Genomic DNA, 21,429 nt, shown 5'->3' on the forward strand with positions numbered 1-21,429 from the left:
AATGGTTATTTTGATGCTAAAACCCTTGACCTATGAGCAATGCACTGATGATTATGCTATGCTAAATATTCTCCAGATCTCATGTTTTTCCCATTTACAAGTAAAATTTTGTTCCAAACGTTATGGACATCCGAAACAGGACCCATGATGTTCTTAAGGAGACAAGTCCAGATTACTTGCCGTTAGGGTTTCTTACATTTTGAGATTATTACCAAAATTAATAGTTAGCCCTACATCATGATAAGTAATATAGTGCAACTTGATAATAATTAAAAGTGGACAAGAACTTTTAATTTCTTTCCCTTGTTGGCCCATTATGGTCAGATAGTCAACTGTGGGCCAAGATCAGCCACCTTTGTGCTTCATCCTCCAGGCGGGCAAGTGTCATCTTGTGTAGAGCAATGGTGTCATCATGATGACAGGGTGTCATGGATCTCTACTTCGTGGGATCAAAAATCTGAAATCACACTCTTAGGACTTTCAAGAGGAAGAGTTCGACTTTTCTAAAGCTTTTCAGGTTTGTGATTTTTCACATTTTTGTGTGACTCATATTGCTTGAATTTGCTTGTTCTTGGATATTTCACATACCAACCCCATCATCGCATTCTGACCCTATCTTATGATGTCAATTTTGGACCTACCTATAGCTGACTTGGATTTAGTCTAGCCCAATAAAAGTTTTCAATTATGCACTGGGGACTATCCTGGATATCCAACTGGTAAAGTCTACATTTCTTTGCTTGGCGTCGGGGTGGAGATATCTTCGTCTTCTCAGTTCAGACTTGCCTTTGCCAACCGAGGAACAATCTCCTGAATTGTTCTCTCTTGATGAGTTTTATTCCAACCTGGAAAAGCTTTTCCCCTTCAATTCCAATCTGGTAGATCTGGCTCTTGGCCATGCATCTTGGTACCTTTAGCTGGAAAACCATCTCACCAACTGCCAGAAAGGAACTGGCATCAAGTCTCAACCTTGGACCAGATTTCATAGAGGACATTACGCTAACAATGGATAACATGCAATGATTGACTGTTGGTAAATATCATCACATTACCCTCTCTCCTTTGGCTCCTTCCCTGCCGAATGGACCAGGTGGCCCAAAAGATCCCTGAAAAAAAGTACATAATGTAAGATTCTTAGTGAAGCTAGCATATAGTATAGCCATTTATAAGGTCACATTTTATTCAAAGATGTATTCCCACCTCACGATAGGGGATAACTTACAGGTTACTGGAGGTCTGACTGATGGGACCACCAGTGATCCAAAAATGGGGCTCTGAGTTGATGTGCATTTTCTTTAGGGGTACCACAGAATTTCTGACAGTCACGTAAACATTGATTAGAACAGAATAACATCTCTGTTGCATTGCAGAGTCCCATTCTTGGGTTCCAAAGCCCGGTTCCCAAGCTTCATGGAGTCTCAGCAGTCAGACTAACAAAGATCAGTGAATGACCCCCTATGATATGACTACAAGATAACTTTTAATTGTGGGAAAAAAAACGTAAAAGAAAAGGATAAGAAAAGTCTGACATAAAAGATGCAATCTCAAGAAATGACTATAAAAATGTTTTAATAGATTGTGTGCTGCAAATACTTAAAATATCTAGTGTGTTATCAGTGAACGAGAAAACTACTGTTTTCTCCACAAATTAAAAACCTTTACATATCTTGTCCTATGCTCAGAGAAGCAGATAAACTAGGTAAAGTGTTACTCTATAAATAGAGAATTCAACTCTTTAAAGTTTCTTATGAACCATTGGAAAAAGGGGAAAACCAACTGTAGCTAATACATGCAGCACATGCAGAAGCAGCTTTACTTTTAGAACAAAAAGTACCTTCTAGAAAAATGTGCAAAAATTAAATGTATCCATTATTTTTTTTACAACATCAAAAATTACAAATTCTAAATCATCACTCAATGATAAGGGACAGCGAGAATTATTATGTTATAATCTAATGAAAAAAAGCAATCAAATCAAATGTATCCGAAAAGATAAAAAGAGTAAAATGGCACAGAAAGTAAAACAAAACAGGCAGAGGATGTATCAGGCTTTACCTTCTCTCCTCTTTCTCCTTTATTTCCCTGAAGTCCTTTTATCCCAGCCTCTCCCTGAAATATTAAATTTGCAATTATTGCAACAAAAGTGTAGATGTTGTAAAGCGTATTACTTGTACACTGTATAGTATATTTTACACCAAAATACATTCTAAAGACAATTGTCCCGACCAGGAAAGAGAATAAGATGCTCAGTCACGAATCAGAAAGGGAGAGATAATTACACGGATTCATTATTAGAAATATTTCAATCACACTAAGTAAGCCTGTCCCGCAGGTGCAGTATTATAGTAGTTATATTCCTGTATATAGGGGGCAGGATTATAGTAGTTATATTCTTGTACATAGGAGCAGTATTATAGTAGTTATATTCTTGTACATAGGGGGCAGTATTATAGCAGTTATATTCCTGTATATAGGGGGCAGTATTATAGTAGTTATATTCTTGTACATAGGGGGCAGTATTATAGTAGTTATATTCCTGTATATAGGGGGCAGTATTATAGTACTTATATTCTTGTATATAGGAGCAGCATTATAGTAGTTATATTCTTGTACATAGGGGGCAGTATTATAGCAGTCATATTCTTGTACATAGGAGCAGTATTATAGTACTCATATTCCTGTACATAGGGGCATTATTATAGTAGTTATATTCTTGTACATAGGAACAGTATTATAGTAGTTATATACTTGTACATAGGAGCAGTATTATAATAGTTATATTCTTATACATAGGGGGCAGGATTATAGTAGTTATATTCTTGTACATAGGGGGCAGTATTACAGTAGTTATATTCCTGTATATAGGGGGCAGTATTATAGTAGTTATATTCTTGTACATAGGAGCAGCATTATAGTAGTTATATTCTTGTACATAGAGGGCAGTATTATAGCAGTTATATTCTTGTACATAGGAGCAGTATTATAGTAGTCATATTCCTGTACATAGGAGCAGTATTATAGTAGTTATATTCTTGTACATAGGGGGCATTATTATAGCAGTTATATTCTTGTACATAGGAACAGTATTATAGTAGTTATATACTTGTACATAGGAGCAGTATTATAATAGTTATATTCTTATACATAGGGGGCAGTATTATATAGTTATATTCTTGTACATAGGGGGCAGTATTACAGTAGTTATATTCTTGTACATAGGGACAGTATTATAGTAGTTATATTCTTGTATATAGGGAGCAGTATTATAGTAGTTATATTCTTGTACATAGGAGCAGTATTGTAGTAGTTATATTCTTGTATATAGGAGCAATATTATAGTAGTTATATTCTTGTACATAGGAACAGTATTATAGTAGTTATATTCTTGTACATAGGGGCAGTATTATAGTAGTTATATTCTTATACATAGGGGGCAGTATTATATAGTTATATTCTTGTACATAGGGGGCAGTATTACAGTAGTTATATTCTTGTACATAGGGACAGTATTATAGTAGTTATATTCTTGTATATAGGGAGCAGTATTATAGTAGTTATATTCTTGTACATAGGAGCAGTATTGTAGTAGTTATATTCTTGTATATAGGAGCAATATTATAGTAGTTATATTCTTGTACATAGGAGCAGTATTATAGTAGTTATATTCTTGTACATAGGGGCAGTATTATAGTAGTTATATTCTTGTACATAGGAGCAGTATTATAGTAGTTATATTCTTGTACATAGGAGCAGTATTATAGTAGATATATTCTTGTACATAGGGGGCTGTATTATAGTAGTTATATTCTTGTACATAGGGGGCAGTATTATAGTAGTTATATTCTTGTACATAGGGAGCAGTATTATAGTAGTTATATTCTTGTATATAGGAGGCAGTTTTATAGTAGTTATATTCTTGTACATAGGGGGCATTATTATAGTAGTTATATTCCTGTACATAGGAACAGTATTATAGTAGTTATATTCTTGTACATAGGAGCAGTATTGTAGTAGTTATATTCTTGTATATAGGAGCAATATTATAGTAGTTATATTCTTGTACATAGGAGCAGTATTGTAGTAGTTATATTCTTGTATATAGGAGCAATATTATAGTAGTTATATTCTTGTACATAGGAGCAGTATTATAGTAGTTATATTCTTGTACATAGGGGCAGTATTATAGTAGTTATATTCTTGTATATAGGAGGCAGTTTTATAGTAGTTATATTCTTGTACATAGGGGGCATTATTATAGTAGTTATATTCCTGTACATAGGAACAGTATTATAGCAGTTATATTCTTGTACATAGGGGCAGTATTATAGTAGTTATATTCTTGTACATAGGAGCAGTATTATAGTAGTTATATTCTTGTACATAGGGGCAGTATTATAGTAGTTATATTCTTGTACATAGGGGGCAGTATTATAGTAGTTATATTCTTGTACACAGGGGGCAGTATTATAGTAGTTATATTCCTGTATATAGGGGGCAGTATTATAGTAGTTATATGCTTGTACATAGGAGCAGTATTATAGTAGTTATATTCTTGTACATAGGGGGCAGTATTATAGTAGTTATATTCTTGTACATAGGAACAGTATTATAGTAGTTATATACTTGTACATAGGAGCAGTATTATAATAGTTATATTCTTATACATAGGGGGCAGTATTATATAGTTATATTCTTGTACATAGGGGGCAGTATTATAGTAGTTATATTCTTGTACATAGGGACAGTATTATAGTAGTTATATTCTTGTATATAGGGAGCAGTATTATAGTAGTTATATTCTTGTACATAGGAGCAGTATTATAGTAGTTATATTCTTGTATATAGGAGCAGTATTATAGTAGTTATATCCCTGTACATAGGAGCAGTATTATAGTAGTTATATTCTTGAACATAGGAGCAGTATTATAGTAGTTATATTCCTGTGTATAGGAGCAGTATTATAGTAGTTATATTCTTGTACATGGGCAGTATTATAGTAGTTATATTCTTGTGCATAGGAGCAGTATTATAGTAGTTATATTCTTGTACATAGGAGCAGTATTATAGTAGTTATATTCTTGTACATGGGCAGCATTATAGTAGTTATATTCTTGTACATAGGAGCAGTATTATAGTAGTTATATTCTTGTACATAGGAGCAGTATTATAGTAGTTATATTCTTGTACATAGGGAGCAGTATTATAGTAGTTATATTCTTGAATGTAGGAGCAGTATTATAGTAGTTATATTCTTGTACTGTACATAGGGGGCAGTATTATAGTAGTTATATTCTTGTACATAGGAGCAGTATTATAGTAGTTATATTCTTGTACATAGGGGGCAGTATTATAGTAGTTATATTCTTGCACATAGGAGGAGTATTATAGTAGTTAAATTCCTGCATATAGGGGGCAGAATTATAGTAGTCATATTCTTGTACATAGGGGCAGTATTATAGTAGTTATATTCTTGTATATAGAGGGCAGTATTATAGTAGTTATATTCTTGTATAAAGGAGCAGTAATATAGTAGTTATATCCTTGTACATAGGGGGCAGTATTGTAGTAGTTATATTCTTGTACATAGGGGCAGTATTATAGTAGTTATATTCTTGTACATAGGAGCAGTATTATAGTAGTTATATTCTTGTACATAGGGGGCAGTATTATAGTAGTTATATTCTTGTACATAGGAGCAGTATTATAGTAGTTATATTCTTGTACATAGGGAGCAGTATTATAGTAGTTATATTCTTGTACATAGGAGCAGTATTATAGTAGTTATATTCTTGTACATAGGGAGCAGTATTATTATAATAGTTATATTCTTGCACATAGGGGGCAGTATTACACTAGTTATATTCTTGTACATAGGGGCAGTATTATAGTAGTTATATTTTTGTACATAGGGGCAGTATTATAGTAGTTATATTCTTGTACATAGGAGCAGTATTATAGTAGTTATATTCTTGCACATAGGGGCAGTATTATAGTAGTTATATTCTTGTACATAGGGGGTAGTATTATAGTAGTTATATTCTTGTACATAGGAGCAGTATTATAGTAGTTATATTCTTGTACATAGGGAGCAGTATTATTATAATAGTTATATTCTTGTACATAGGGGGCAGTATTACACTAGTTATATTCTTGTACATAGGGGCAGTATTATAGTAGTTATATTCTTGTACATAGGGGCAGTATTATAATAGTTATATTCTTGTACATAGGGGCAGTATTATAGTAGTTATATTCTTGTACATAGGAGCAGTATTATAGTAGTTATATTCTTGCACATAGGGGCAGTATTATAGTAGTTATATTCTTGTACATAGGGGGTAGTATTATAGTAGTTATATTCTTGTACATAGGAGCAGTATTATAGTAGTTATATTCTTGCACATAGGAACAGTATTATAGTAGTTATATTCTTGTACATAGGGGGCAGTATTATAGTAGTTATATTCTTGTACATAGGAGCAGTATTATAGTAGTTATATTCTTGCACATAGGGGCAGTATTATAGTAGTTATATTCTTGTACATAGGGGGTAGTATTATAGTAGTTATATTCTTGTACATAGGAGCAGTATTATAGTAGTTATATTCTTGTACATAGGGAGCAGTATTATAGTAGTTATATTCTTGTACATAGGGGCAGTATTATAGTAGTTAGATTCTTGTACATAGGGGGCAGCATTATAGTAGTTATATTCTTGTACATAGGGGGCAGTATTATAGTAGTTATATTCTTGTACATAGAAGCAGTATTATAGTAGTTATATTATTGTACATAGGGGGCAGTATTATAGTAGTTATATTCTTGTACATAGGGGGCAGTATTACAGTAGTTAGATTCTTGTACATAGGGGGCAGTATTATAGTAGTTATATTCTTGTACATAGGAGCAGTATTATAGTAGTTATATTCTTGTATATGGAAGGCAGTATTATAGTAGTTATATTCTTGTACATAGGGGCAGTATTATAGTAGTTATATTCTTGTACATAGGAGCAGTATTATAGTAGTTATATTCTTGTACATAGCGGGCAGTATTATAGTAGTTAGATTCTTGTACATAGGGGGCAGTATTATAGTAGTTATATTCTTGTACATAGGAGCAGTATTATAGTAGTTATATTCTTGTATATGGAAGGCAGTATTATAGTAGTTATATTCTTGTACATAGGGGCAGTATTATAGTAGTTATATTCTTGTACATAGGAGCAGTATTATAGTAGTTATATTCTTGCACATAGGGGCAGTATTATAGTAGTTATATTCTTGTACATAGGGGGTAGTATTATAGTAGTTATATTCTTGTACATAGGAGGCAGTATTATAGTAGTTATATTCTTGCACATAGGGGCAGTATTATAGTAGTTATATTCTTGTACATAGGGGGCAGTATTACACTAGTTATATTCTTGTACATAGGGGCAGTATTATAGTAGTTATATTCTTGTACATAGGGGCAGTATTATAGTAGTTATATTCTTGTACATAGGGGCAGTATTATAGTAGTTAGATTCTTGTACATAGGGGGCAGCATTATAGTAGTTATATTCTTGTACATAGGGGGCAGTATTATAGTAGTTATATTCTTGTACATAGAAGCAGTATTATAGTAGTTATATTCTTGTACATAGGGGGCAGTATTACAGTAGTTAGATTCTTGTACATAGGGGGCAGTATTATAGTAGTTATATTCTTGCACATAGGAGCAGTATTATAGTAGTTATATTCTTGTATATGGAAGGCAGTATTATAGTAGTTATATTCTTGTACATAGGGGCAGTATTATAGTAGTTATATTCTTGTACATAGGAGCAGTATTATAGTAGTTATATTCTTGTACATAGCGGGCAGTATTATAGTAGTTAGATTCTTGTACATAGGGGGCAGTATTATAGTAGTTATATTCTTGTACATAGGAGCAGTATTATAGTAGTTATATTCTTGTATATGGAAGGCAGTATTATAGTAGTTATATTCTTGTACATAGGGGCAGTATTATAGTAGTTATATTCTTGTACATAGGAGCAGTATTATAGTAGTTATATTCTTGCACATAGGGGCAGTATTATAGTAGTTATATTCTTGTACATAGGGGGTTGTATTATAGTAGTTATATTCTTGTACATAGGAGCAGTATTATAGTAGTTATATTCTTGCACATAGGGGCAGTATTATAGTAGTTATATTCTTGTACATAGGGGGCAGTATTATAGTAGTTATATTCTTGTACATAGGAGCAGTATTATAGTAGTTATATTCTTGCACATAGGGGCAGTATTATAGTAGTTATATTCTTGTACATAGGGGGTAGTATTATAGTAGTTATTTTCTTGTACATAGGAGCAGTATTATAGTAGTTATATTCTTGTACATAGGGAGCTGTATTATTATAATAGTTATATTCTTGTACATAGGGGGCAGTATTACACTAGTTATATTCTTGTACATAGGGGCAGTATTATAGTAGATATATTCTTGTACATAGGGGCAGTATTATAGTAGTTATATTCTTGTACATAACGGGCAGTATTATAGTAGTTATATTTTTGTACATAGGGGCAGTATTATATTAGTTATATTCTTGTATATAGGGGTAGTATTATATTAGTTTTATCATTGTATATAGACAGTATTGTAATAGTTATATTCTTATACATAGGGAGCAGTATTATAGTAGTTATATTCTTGTACATAGGTGCAGTATTATAGTAGTTATATTATTGTACATAGGGGTAGCATTATATTAGTTTTATTATTGTATATAGACAGTATTGTAGTAGTTATATTCTTGTACATAGAGGCAGTATTATAGCAGTTATATTCTTGTAGATAAGAGCAGTATTATAGCAGTTATATTCTTGTACATATGGGTAGTATTATATTAGTTTTATTCTTGTATATAGACTGTATTTTAGTAGTTGTATTTTTGTACATATTAGGCATACAACTTCTTAAGCCCCCTATACACATTACAATAACATTGGCCGAACCTGCCAATATCAGCAGGGTCGATCAACAGTCCAAAGTTGGCGGCCATCTGACTGTCTCATGGAAAATGGTGTCGGGGGAGTAAAATATCCGGCATGTCTGATATCGTAATGCCAATTCTTATGTTTGTCAGCGGCTCTCTCATTGAGAATACACCAAAGTCAAGAACTCCACTGTAGAAGGAGTCAGTGATGATAGCGGTCAAACGAATGAGTGGCCGTCGTCTATCTATTGTGTGTGGAAGGCTTTACTTATTAACAAGTGTTTCTTAGTTCAGGATCTTCATCGCGTGGCCAGAATTGAGTGCTGTTACAAACAATCTTTTTCTCTGGAGGACCCGTCCTGTCCTGTCTTACACAGACATCTCGTTAATATAAACGGACACACTGTATTGCTTCATTTTCCCTGTGGAGGCGCTGCAGGAAAGCTGAACACTTACTGCCAAGTTTCACCATATACTACAGCTGATCACTGTGGATCTTGGAATATTTTGAGAATTTCTGCTTTGAAATAATAATTCAGGGGTTCAGATTTTGGGTCCCGTTAAACCATTTATGTCAATATCGAAATAATCCCAAGCTGAAGATCTGACGCTCGAAACATTTTTAGGTGATAAAATTTCTCTCTGAAATGGAATATTTACAGTCTTGGTTGTCATCTCGTCGTGCTCTTCATTGTGTGGCGGTTTCCTGATTTCCCGCGGGCCCTATTTGTAAATGAAATTTTGAAACATGACTCATGTTGTTTAGAATCTGAGCCAACGTTATTTAGCGTTTTTTTCTGCCGCTGCTGCCTACATGTCAATCATCATTTTTCTCCTAGAAAATAAATGACTTTGTAACTTTAGACATCACGTAATGCGCGGGATAAACACCAATTTTGTCTCTTATCTAATAAATGGCACCAGAACATCGGTGGATTGGGGGGGGAGAATAGGATCCAAATTGATAAATGAGTGGAAGTTTTGTATCAGATTTGTAAATTATAAATGTAGTAAAACGAGCTGGAGAAAAACATAGGATATAAAGTTATGACAAAAGCCCACCGAACACATTAGACCAAAGGCAGTCGCTCCCGGCGGTATCGACAGGTTCAGCCGACACTCTATTGTGTATGGAGGCGCCGACCAAGTGATCATTGGGGAGATGTGGAAAGCACAAGTCCAATTTCAGACTGGCAATCGCTTTGTTCTCCACCTAGAGATGTCTGTCGGTGGCTTTCTCATAAAGAACACAGGAGCGCTCACCCTGAGAGACTGCCGAGATGTCTGCCGGACAAATGATTGGCTAAAGCATCGTTCTGCCGACAACTATCTAATGTATATAGTCGGCTTTACAGCACTAGTAAGGGTATATACATACGAGTAATTACAGAAAAGTTTGTAAGAAATTTCTCACATGGTGTCATAATTTTGGCTTTTGATTTGATGGGTCTCCGATGTAAGATTTGTACTGTAGTAGAGGGCAATGAACCATCAGGAGAATTCTTGCAGGATGTGCCAGAGATGAGGAAAGATTGCCATCTGCTGGTCAGGCAAAATCAAGAGGAACCAAGTTGTGGTAGAAGAGTTGAAGGGGGAGCAAATTCAAATGCTGGACCCGATCAGGTGACCCCCAGGAAGGATTTCCTGGATATAAAAGTCCAGCGCACCAAGACAAAGGCAGATTTAGTGCCAGGCTGCAGACATGCTCTAGAGGGATCGCAGAGCCCAGCGCGACAGGTTTCAGTTGGAGGCTTGCGCCACACAAATGCCGGAAAACACCTGATAAGCTCCGGACTCTTCACAGAATCGCCCTGAGCACTGCACATGTTGGTCAGAGTCAGGACCTGCGCCCCGCACTGAGTAAGTCGGAACCCGACGCCGCCTGTTAAAAGCCGAGGTCTGGACCCCCTACCTTAAGCCTGAGAGACTACCATCGATGGTCAAGCTGAGAAGAGCTGAGAGAGGACCACAACAGGAAAGACGCACCAGCAACAGCGGAGGAACCGCGCAAGTGAACAGGGCCGTCACTTCCAACTCTCACCTACAGCACCGGGGACAGTAGGGATTAGGATCTCAGGTTGGGTGGGGACCGTTTGGTGCGTGGGAGGCTAAACGGGATCTGATAGACTTTATCCGGAAGAGACTTGCGGCCTAGCGGGAAGAACCGGTGACCCCCGCTAAGGCCATATAAAGAGGACTCACGTGGTGACTCCCACGACTCCCACGACTGGGTGCATCACACGTTTTCAAAGAACTTTACCGTTATTCACTGAAAATATTTCTTATTGTTATTCAAAGTTGCTGCTTATTACGCTTGTTACTAACCCCGTTGCAGAATAGTTGTAATACATATAAAGTGGTTATATCAATCCCTGACTGTTCTCGCCTTGTGTCTCTGCTCATTGTATTCCGGCACCTGTGTTACAGTACCTTAACTAGTTTTCTGGTTTGCTGGGTCTGCACATTTTACATTTTTAGGTAAACACTGAGGGAAACTTGCCCATCAGATGAATCACAACTTTCTGATGGTGGCAATGTCTTCCCGTTTGTCACAGTAGGAGCTTGTTGTGCTGGACCATCCTATTGTAATGTCTGTCTAAGGCCACAGGCTCAAAAAGGATTCCTTGGACAGACTTGGCACAAGCCACTCTGACTGCCAGATTCTAGAAATACTCCGACATCTTATAAACCCTATACTAGGATCTGGACTTACAGCAGTGCCCTCTGCATTGCTACCTATGGAAGGGCCGCCGTCCAGTGGTGCGTAGGAATAGTCACCAAGCAGGGTCAAAGCTGAGAAGTCGCATAAAGGACAAAATCATGATCCATAAGCAGGGCCGGTTTTAGATAAAGTGCACCATCACACAGGAACATTTCGGTTGTTTTTACATGTGCTGAGTCCAGGCCACTAAACGGGTGTGATTGACAATACTAAAGTCGTTCGGTGCTTATTTCCAGGCCTCTTTACACCGGATGAGGAAGAATGATGGGGACAGAACGATCACTAATAGATCAATCTGTCCTCATACACATCATGTTCTCAGCATATAGTATAATATTCTCCCCATAGTCCTCCATATAGTATAATGCACTCCTCATAGTCCTCCATATAGTATAATGCACCCCATAGTCCTCCATATAGTATAATGCATCCCATAGTCCTCCATATAGTATAATTCACTCCCCATAGTCCTCCATACAGTATAATGCACTCCTCATAGTCCTCCATATAGTATAATGCATTTCCCATAGTCATCCATATAGTACAATGCACTCCCCATAGTATAATGCACCCCATAGTCCTTCATACAGTATAATGCACTCCCCTTATACTAAAATAGTATAATGCAGCCCCCCGATAGAGTATAATGCAGCCCCCCTCATACAGCATAATTCAGCCACCCCATAGAGTATAATGCAGCCCACTCATAAAGTATAATGCAGGCCCTCTCATAAAATATAATGCAGCTCCGCCCCATAAAGTATAATGCAGCCCCCACAGTTATGCAGTGTAATAGCCAAGATGTACTCACTGATGTGTATATATATAAAAAAAATACATACTTACCTCTCCTCGTTACTCTAGTCTCCGCAGAGCGTGTCAGCAGCCCCACTGCCCGGCACGCGATGAAGTGACGTCATCACGTTGCTGCGTCAGAGGCAGAGAGGGAATGATGGGAGAGGGAGTGTTATGTGACGCTCATTGCTTACAACTGTATCACCATTTATGATGCTGATACAGTTGAATGCGCGATGACGTGGGGGGACGATGCTGACACAGGGTCCCCCTGACCCACAGGCCCCATAGCAGCCACGTGATGTGCCGCTACTAGCTACCTGGAAGGATGGGGGCCTAGTCTGCCTGCCCCTAACGTTGGCACTGTCCATAGGAATAGTCAGAAAACACAAGCCAAGGTCAAAACAAGGAGCAAGGAAACAACAAGGAACCAACACACAGGACTGAACCAGAAGCACAAGACTACAGTATATCTGGCAGCTTCCAGCAGTAAGCTGGAAGCTTATGAACGGTGTGGTCCTCTCCAATTGACTGGAGCAGTGAGCTGATAACTCCACCTGGACAGCACACACACCCATACTGTCAGACTGGATGACACTACAGGTCCCAGCCATACAAATCTAAGTGGCTGGACAAAGCCTGTGCCGTCCAGAGCTTCTGGTTCCAACATCTCTTCTATCACCAGAAGCATATGCCGCAGGAGCGGGTCCTGGTGGAGATGTGACACCTATTTACCCCAATGCTTGGCCTCCTCTCTTTGCCAATCGCAGTCATAGAATCATAGAATGGTAGAGTTGGAAGGGACCTCCTGGGTCATCCGGTCCAACCCCCTACTCAAAGCAGGATTCACTAAACCATCTCAGACAGATATCTGTCCAGACTCTGTGTGAAGACTTCCTTTGAAGGAGAACTCACCACCTCTCATGGCTGCCTGTTCCGCTCATTGACCACCCTCATTGTCAAAAAGTTTTTTCTAATATCTAATCTGTATCTTCTCCCATTCAGTCTCATCCCATTCGCTTTCATCGAAAGAAGAGCTAGAAATACCAGGAGATGAGGAGGTTCTCCAAGCTACCATCCAATGGTCACCGGTTACTGATCTGGTCGAATGACTGGGGTCCTATGAATCAATTCTCCTATTTTTAGTGGTAAGTGATGAACCAAGAACAAATCGCAACCTGGCTCCAAGTGCTTACATAAACATACATTAGTTCCATCTCGTAAAGTTTCTTCTTTCCACCGAAAGCTTCACCAAGGTCAGTAGGGACCAAAACGTGTTCATTCTCAACTCCTTTCCACTTTGAGCACATGAGTAGAATAGTAGAAGGAAGTTCCCTTGCTTGATAATGGTGCATGCTGAAGATTTTTGGCCTGTTTAAACGTCCCATAATGTCCATAGGTCATAGTGTCAGAAATGAATGTGGACAACCGTCTCCTTTCAGCCAGTCATGAGGACATCCTCTCAGGAGGACAGTAGTGATGAATGTGTTCAATATGTCCGTATTGGCTGGTCTGCGGGACAATATCCGGACCTTCGTGTTATAGTATTAAGTAGCATACATGGTTTGGTGCACAAGTGGTGTAACTCAGGATCCATGGTCGATGGCCAAAAAAAGCTACTGTAGTCGTCCAGGAGTCAGTTATGAGAAGTTCCAAGAAAATTAAAGCTAAAATGATCCTGGCACGCTCTTTACAGGAGAAGAGCATGTCACCATGTACTGAAATGACCTTAAGCCACCGGGTGTCCATAGTGCAAGAGTTAAAGGAGGAGGATAACCTAAGGCATGGTATGGTAGGTGGCTACCAGACGTGATTGTACAGGGCCTTTTAACCAACATTAAAGAGACTTTTCAATGTTATTTTTCAGGATTCTTTAAGGAAATGGAGAGAAAACGTATCTATCTTTTTAATTTAATTATTACGCTATTTTTGATGACTGGACATAACGAGGAGAACGGCTTACCCAAAAAAGTTTTGAGAACAGTTTGTTATAATTTTACCTTATAAATAAAATGTAATGTATTCAAATGTGTTGCAAAAAAAAAAAACAACTTGTAAAATGTATAATGAAAATAACATTCTAAATCGCTGTTAATTGGTCACAGGTGCGAGTAGAAACTCGGTAAAAATATCCTTCTAATTAATCCAACAGGTGTAAATTCTACATTTGTTCTGTGAGACTAATCAGGTCTATAAAAAGGAGAAGAATCCAGAAGCAAAAATTGAAATCTCGGGGGCCACAAATAATATGTAATCCGTAATATGCACACAACTTTCATTTAACCTTTTTATTAGATATTTTTTGCTATTATTTTATGACTATTACAATTGTGTTTTTATATATATATTTTTTACGTTATTACTTTTTTTTTTTTTTTTTTTGAAGTGTTCGGCTTTAATTTTGGAAAAATAGTAAAAACATGAACATTTTTCCAATGTTGAATTGTTCTGATAGGTCAGTTCCTGGACTGTCTGTGATGCTACTTGGCAGAGTCGAATGTCCCAGAGGTTCTCAAATTGGATTTAGGTCTGAGGGAGGTGAGGGCCCGTGAATGGCATCAATGCCTCTATCATCCAGGAATGGCCCACATGAGACTATGTGTTGTCCTGCCCCATGAAGAACTCAAAGCCCACTGCAGCAGAGTAAGGTTTGACAATCGCTCTGAAGATTTCATTTTGGTACCTAAGTGCAGTGAGGGCATCACTGGCTATCACGTGTAGGTTCGTAGGACCCTCAAAGTGTAAAGTGGCTCTGTTTGTGGTCATCTGGTAGCTCAAAATAGGGTTTTGCACTAACTTCTCCATCTATCAGGTCCAAGGGAAGCCCTGGTCTTCATCCTCTCACATCTGTACATGGATGTGGTCTTGAACAGATGCCCTGTATTAAGTCCATGGAATAGTTGCTGCCCGATGGAGCAGGCTGGCAGAAAAGTCGGGTTATTGGGTGAGAACCGTGATGTACAGATAAGAGACAAAATTGTCCATAAGAAGAATAGTCAGTAAAAAGGCCAAGGTCAGGAACACAACATGAGAGCTACAGGAGCAGAGCCCAGAGGTGTGGACTAGGTGAAGGATTACATATAACTGGCAGTGGAAGACAGATATCCAGGAGCCAATGTCTGTCCAGGACTCACAGCTGGTAGACAATACTAAATCATCTAGGACTCAACCCTCCAAGCTCCCTAATTGAGTTGCCCCACAAGTTTTAGGGAATAAAACCTGACATGTCACTTTGCATTTCTTGCAATGAAGGAGCTATGCCACATAAAGCTGAAACAAAGGGCGCAGGTACTGATATGGATATTATACCAAGGATCTGTCTGTCCAGACCATCGCTGACTACTACCAAACCAGTCATGCTGGATGACATTGCAGGTAGCATAAAGTTCACAACAGAGTTTTCAGATTTTTACACGTCTATCCCATGTGTTCAGTGTGAACCTGCTCTAGTCTGTGAAGAGAACGGGTCACCAATGGTAGATTTGCTAATTTTGGTATTTTCTAGCAAATGTTTATTGAGCTACACAGACAATGCTGGGATGTGAGCACATGTCTAACTTCTGCATGTCTGGCCCTCATGCCACCTTCATGGAGTCTGTTTCTGACAGTTTGGTCAAAACCATGTACACAAGTAGCCACTGGAGGTCATTTTGTAGGACACTGGCAGTGCTCCTCCTGTTCCCTGTCCCTTCTTGCACAAAGGAGCAGATACCGTTCCTTCTGACGAGTTGATGTTTTTTTCTATGGTCCTGTCCAGCTCCACTCACGTAATGGTCCAGTGTCCTGGTACCTGCTACTTGTTCTTGAGATGGGTGAGAGATACAGCAAATCTTCTAGAGAGGACATGTATGTACCATATGCGCTACCCTAGAGGAGCTAGAATAACTGTCTAACTGTAAAGGAGTAGAAGATGGATGACACTCCTCTGAAGATATCCTGTTGTTGATCTAATACAGGGATGGGGAACCTCAGGTCCGAACGGTCCTCAGGGACCTTTTATTTGGCACCCGGGAAGATTCCTAGGTTTATTGGAATCCCTTTCATCTCAAGTTATGGAGAATAGGCATAGTGGCAGAAGATCTGATACGGAGAAGCTGGGAAGTAGGGAGAGGCCCCAGGAGAAATATCAGAGGAAGCTTTGGTGGAGTAGAGCTGTCCGATGTCCTGAGACTGCTGTGGGTTGAGAGTATTGTCCTGTAACCTTGGTGGTCTGGTAGGTGCTAACCTGGTGTGGAAGATCTAGAGAAACCCAGTCTTGCCTGATTGGGTCAGCTGAGGAGGTAGCTGCTGTGGCTGAATTGTTGGGAGTAGTAAGAAATGTCAGATGTGTATCCTTGTGAAATTGTGCTGAAGAAACGATGTAATGTGCCGCCACGTGTAACCATCACGCAGAAACCTCTGAATATATCAGATCTGAGAAATATCAAGCCCGGTACCTGTTGTCCGTTAAGTTTGTTCATCTTTATGGAATCCCGTTTTTAACCATAATGGCCTCTCTTGCTTCCTTGTCTGCAACCTTCACGACATTACACCTCAGGCTGCTGCCACCAGCCCACAAGGGAGCAACCGAGATAGGGTGAAGGCAGGATCTGATCCTACATTACATTTAAAACTGGTGTTGAGGAGGTTTCAGACAACACTTGGGGAAAGGGAACCTTACATATCCTGAATGGGCTACAGGTACCGTCTTATGGTGCCAGAAGTGACGAGGACTTGAGCAAAACTAGAGAAGAATCAGTCAGGAAGGACAAGGAGAGAGGAACTGTCTGTGGCCAAAATCATCTAAATACAGTATCTATAATATAACGTTACAAGCGTCCCTCTGTCTGAAGCCTCTATAGACTGCGCAAGCGCGACACGCCTGCGCAGTCTGGCTCCAGACAGAAGAACGCATGGAGCCGTTACAGGTAAGAGGAGTGTATGGCGTCTGAGATCTTGGTATGCGTAGACACTGAACGCATACCGCAATATACCATATACCAATAAAAATGTTAACCACCCGGGTGTAGAACGGGCTCCACAGCTAGTGTTTATATATGAGCGAATGGGTTCAAAGCCAATTAAATTTGCCCAAATCCAATTTTTTTTTTTGTAATTGACTTCGTGCAAATATATTACAATTGCCTGTAATTTTGCTGTCTTGTAGCAGCACAGGAGGGGGTAAATAAAACAGTTTACTAATCTTTCCACTCACCTGTCCCACCACTGCATCTTCTCGCCTGGTCCTCCACTAACTTCCTCCACCTTCGGTCACTTTTGATCTTTGTCAGCTGCCATGAAGACCAGAAGTAATGGAAGCCAACAGAGGACCAGGCAAGGAGCTCCAGTGGCGGCAGGACAGGTGAGCGGCGAGGTGAAGATAATACTATGGGTTCTGGAGAGAATAATAAAGCACATTCCATGTGCAGTGAATAGAGTCATCAAATTTTGCTGTTTCTTCAGATAAAAAAATCCCCATGTTTTTCATTATTACATTTTGTTGGAAACAATTTCCTTACCTGATCACCTTTCTCCCCTTTAGTTGACAGGACTCTTCCCTAGAATAGAAAGTAATACAATGAGCTCTCAGGTGCTAACAGTTTGGCTCACCATCTAATGTGCAAAAGTTACAAAGTGACAAATACTTACAGGTTCCCCTTTCTCTCCTTTTGGACCTGAAGGTCCAATTGGCCCCGGATTGCCAGTTTCACCCTTTCAAAATATAACAAAATTATAATTTTTTTATGTATTTCTGAAACTTTTTTTTTAACAATTTTAATAGTTTTTTTTTTAAATATTTTTGTATTCAATTAATTAAATATTTAAATTTCTTTATCTACTTGTTTAGTATTTAGTAAATCTTTCTGAAATTAATGCACAGTTTTTGCGCATGGAAAGTAAAAGCATTTCAGCATTTAGACTCAAGTAAAATGACAATATTCTGGCATAATATAATATATAAAATATAATAATAATAATAGAAATACATATTATATTATATAATTACACATACATGTATATTATATTTTTATATATTATATTTAAATATATACGTCATATTTTAATATACATATATATATATATATATAATATAATGGTATATTCACATGTAACCTTTTATAGATGCTATGGACAGAAAAACCACAGCGGAAATTATCCACGTGTTTTTGACGTGTTTTTAATACAATGTTTGGTGATAGGCCATTTTGATCAAAAGCAAAAATGCTGAAAAAATTGACCTACTGTGTTTTTTTTAAAAAATTGTTCCACTGGTCAAAGAACGAAAGAGCAAAAAAAAAAAAACACCATGTGAGTTGGATTTTAGAAATCTCATAAATTTTTCTGCTACTGTAAAACTTTGTGTTTTTTCTGCATGAAAAAAATGCATCAAAAACACTACAAGCCCTGTTATTTAATGAGTTGTTCATGATTAGAAAAAATGGGCTGCTTCTTATAAGAAACAGCGCCACCCCAGTCTACTGTTGGGTCTGGTATTGCAGCTCAGGTTCATAGAACTAGCTGTAGACAGGTGCGCAGCTGTTTGGGGTAAAAAAAAAATAATTGTTCTTCTAATCCTGCACAAACCATGATGGTCGTCCCATAGACAGCGAATGTAGCGGGCGGTGGTGCGCGCATGCTCGGCCACTGCTCTATTCATAAGGGACTTTGTAGAACTATATTCTCAGGATCGGTGGCGGTCCCAGTCGGACTCCCCAGTTATCACCTCCCCTTTCAAACTTGCCACAAATCCTTTCATATCAATGGCGTCTAGAATAAAGGAATCCCACATGTGTAACGGTGGCACTCACCCTGGGACCCATCGGACCTGTAGGTCCTGGAAGGCCGACATCCCCCTAAATACAAGAGCACAGTAATTAGTATGCGCAATCAATGCTACGAATGAGATATCAATACAAGAGTAATTCATAACCCCAAACATGGCCGAATATCATCTGTCCATCATACATGTCCATGTGAGCTGAACATCAGCAGCTACTAGAGAAGAGAGAATCGATTCAAGGCAAATTTTACTAAAAAACTGGATTTATCAGAATCCATCTTTTTTTTAACGATTCGACCTGGACAACCGGCCACCATTTTTTCTAAAATTATAGAGGACCGTGATGGGAATAAAAAAATAATCTCCTACTCACCTCTCCTCCTACCTGTCCCACCACTGCCGCTCCACCCATCAGCTCTTCTACCTTTCCTTCCTACTGGCTTCCATGGCAGAAGGTCACATGGGGTGCCGTGCAAATCGATGACATGCTCCGCACCACCTCGTGATCACGTGTGGGGCAACGAATGTCAATGACGTTCAATGACGTCCATTGCATTCACTGGATGAAAGACTCGACCGGGCGGCAGATGGAAGAAAGAAGATACATGATGGAGGCCAGAAGATGGAAGAGATGTTTAGAGGACCAGCGATGGTGGGACAGTTATAGAGAAGGCTGTGGATAGGAGGAATGAGATTTTTTGTGGATTGGATTTAGTGGATGCTAATCGAATTAAAAAATGAATTAAGCAAATCGAATTTTGTGACATTTGCTCAATTCCACAATGTATCAGTCCGGATTCTGCAGAGCACGGTGTACGCCGGATATACTTCTTGTACTTACCTTCTCTCCAAAAGGACAGTGAGAGCAGTTGACGGTTTTTTCGGTGCCCCTCTGCTCCGCCACAGTGGGGGTCGTTATTATGGGTGGAGGCTCGGTGGCCACAGTGACCACACACTGGAAAGCACAGAAATAGAGAATGAGGAAGGGTTGGCTTTCACCAACAACAGTTCTTTATGAGAGCGGGAATTGTCCCCCTCCAACCCACAGTGTGTCCCCAATTGATTTTAACCCATTCAATTGTACTTCAGTCTAAATAAGTGGCGGAGAGGCGGCTGCTTATCCGTTTCTCACCACAGGAATAAGAATCTTATTGGCTAATTGCTGCTCTGGTAGTCCTCTGCCAGTGTGAGTGCCCCCTAAAACCCACATTAATGCTCCACTATCAGTTTGGGGTTTGCCTTCTGGTTACATGCCTGGTAGTTCTGGAAGACATGAAACAAGCATTCATGGGTTAATGGTAATAATAAGAATGTTCTTTAAGTTATATACTGAGAGTCCCTAATACAGGGGAATTGCAGCTGTATACAGAAGAACACAGAATGGCCTCCTAGTGATGGAAACAGGCAGCAGAGATCTTTATCTTTAAGTTGTGTCCATTCTTACCTTTTCTTAAAATTAGTTAATCCCTTCCTGATTTCTGATTTCTGTATGTATATATTGGGTGCAGGCTCAGGAACAGCAGTGACCAGAGCTGGCTGCAGTCTCTGGTGTTTAAAACGCCAATGTCAATAATTGACAACACAATGTAAATGGCCTGGTTGCTGGTAAATGCCTGAACTAGCTCCCTTTGCCCTTCTCCCCATCCTCCCTTGATGCAATTGTTTGGGGCCAATTGGGTGCCCATGGCTGGACTTCATAAAAAAAAATTGTAAATGTCATTATATACTGCAATACTGTGGCATTGCAGTCTATAGAACAAAGTAATGCAACAAATAAAAAAAAAAATATTAAAAGAAATATTAAAGCAAAATCAAAGTTTAAGCCACCGACTTTTCTAAGTTTAAAAATAAAATAAAAATAAAAAAGAAGAAGCTTTATTGATATCACCACGTCCAAAAAAACTCCAATCGAACCAAAATATGTAAGTTAATTAACCCGTACAGTAACTGCCTGAAAAAAAAAAATAAAACAACAAAATTGCAGTTTTTCTTTTGCCACCTCTCCCTACAAGAGAAAAAAACTATCAAAAATAACAAAAACATCTAAAAAAAAAATGTGGATCTCGGAAAATAGGGACACAACTCAGTTATTTATATATATTTTTTTTTGCAAATTTTCAAATTTTTGTTTTCATCACTTCAATAAATAAAAAAATATATAAAG

The 21,429-nt window shown here is 38.3% G+C and overlaps 1 protein-coding gene across 2 annotated transcripts in view; it reads right to left on the bottom strand.

Moving 5' to 3' along the window:
• Positions 1-21,429, bottom strand: part of COL22A1 (collagen type XXII alpha 1 chain) — a 519,049-nt gene that overhangs the window by 313,198 nt on the left and 184,422 nt on the right. The window contains exons 9-15 of one of the 2 annotated variants that reach the window (XM_073679923.1): positions 20,107-20,220; positions 19,294-19,338; positions 18,134-18,196; positions 18,004-18,042; positions 9,649-9,711; positions 2,056-2,109; positions 1,053-1,106 (exon numbers count right to left, since the gene is read on the bottom strand). In XM_073679923.1, the coding sequence (XP_073536024.1) occupies positions 1,053-1,106; positions 2,056-2,109; positions 9,649-9,711; positions 18,004-18,042; positions 18,134-18,196; positions 19,294-19,338; positions 20,107-20,220 (432 nt within the window). The remainder of the gene's footprint in view (positions 1-1,052; positions 1,107-2,055; positions 2,110-9,648; positions 9,712-18,003; positions 18,043-18,133; positions 18,197-19,293; positions 19,339-20,106; positions 20,221-21,429) is intronic. The other variant, XM_073679924.1, reaches the window with a different exon arrangement.

The sequence above is a fragment of the Phyllobates terribilis genome, unplaced genomic scaffold (assembly GCF_046119375.1).
Source record: "Phyllobates terribilis strain yellow unplaced genomic scaffold, ASM4611937v1 Scaffold_4__5_contigs__length_816908805, whole genome shotgun sequence".
NCBI classification, from domain to species: Eukaryota; Metazoa; Chordata; class Amphibia; order Anura; family Dendrobatidae; genus Phyllobates; species Phyllobates terribilis.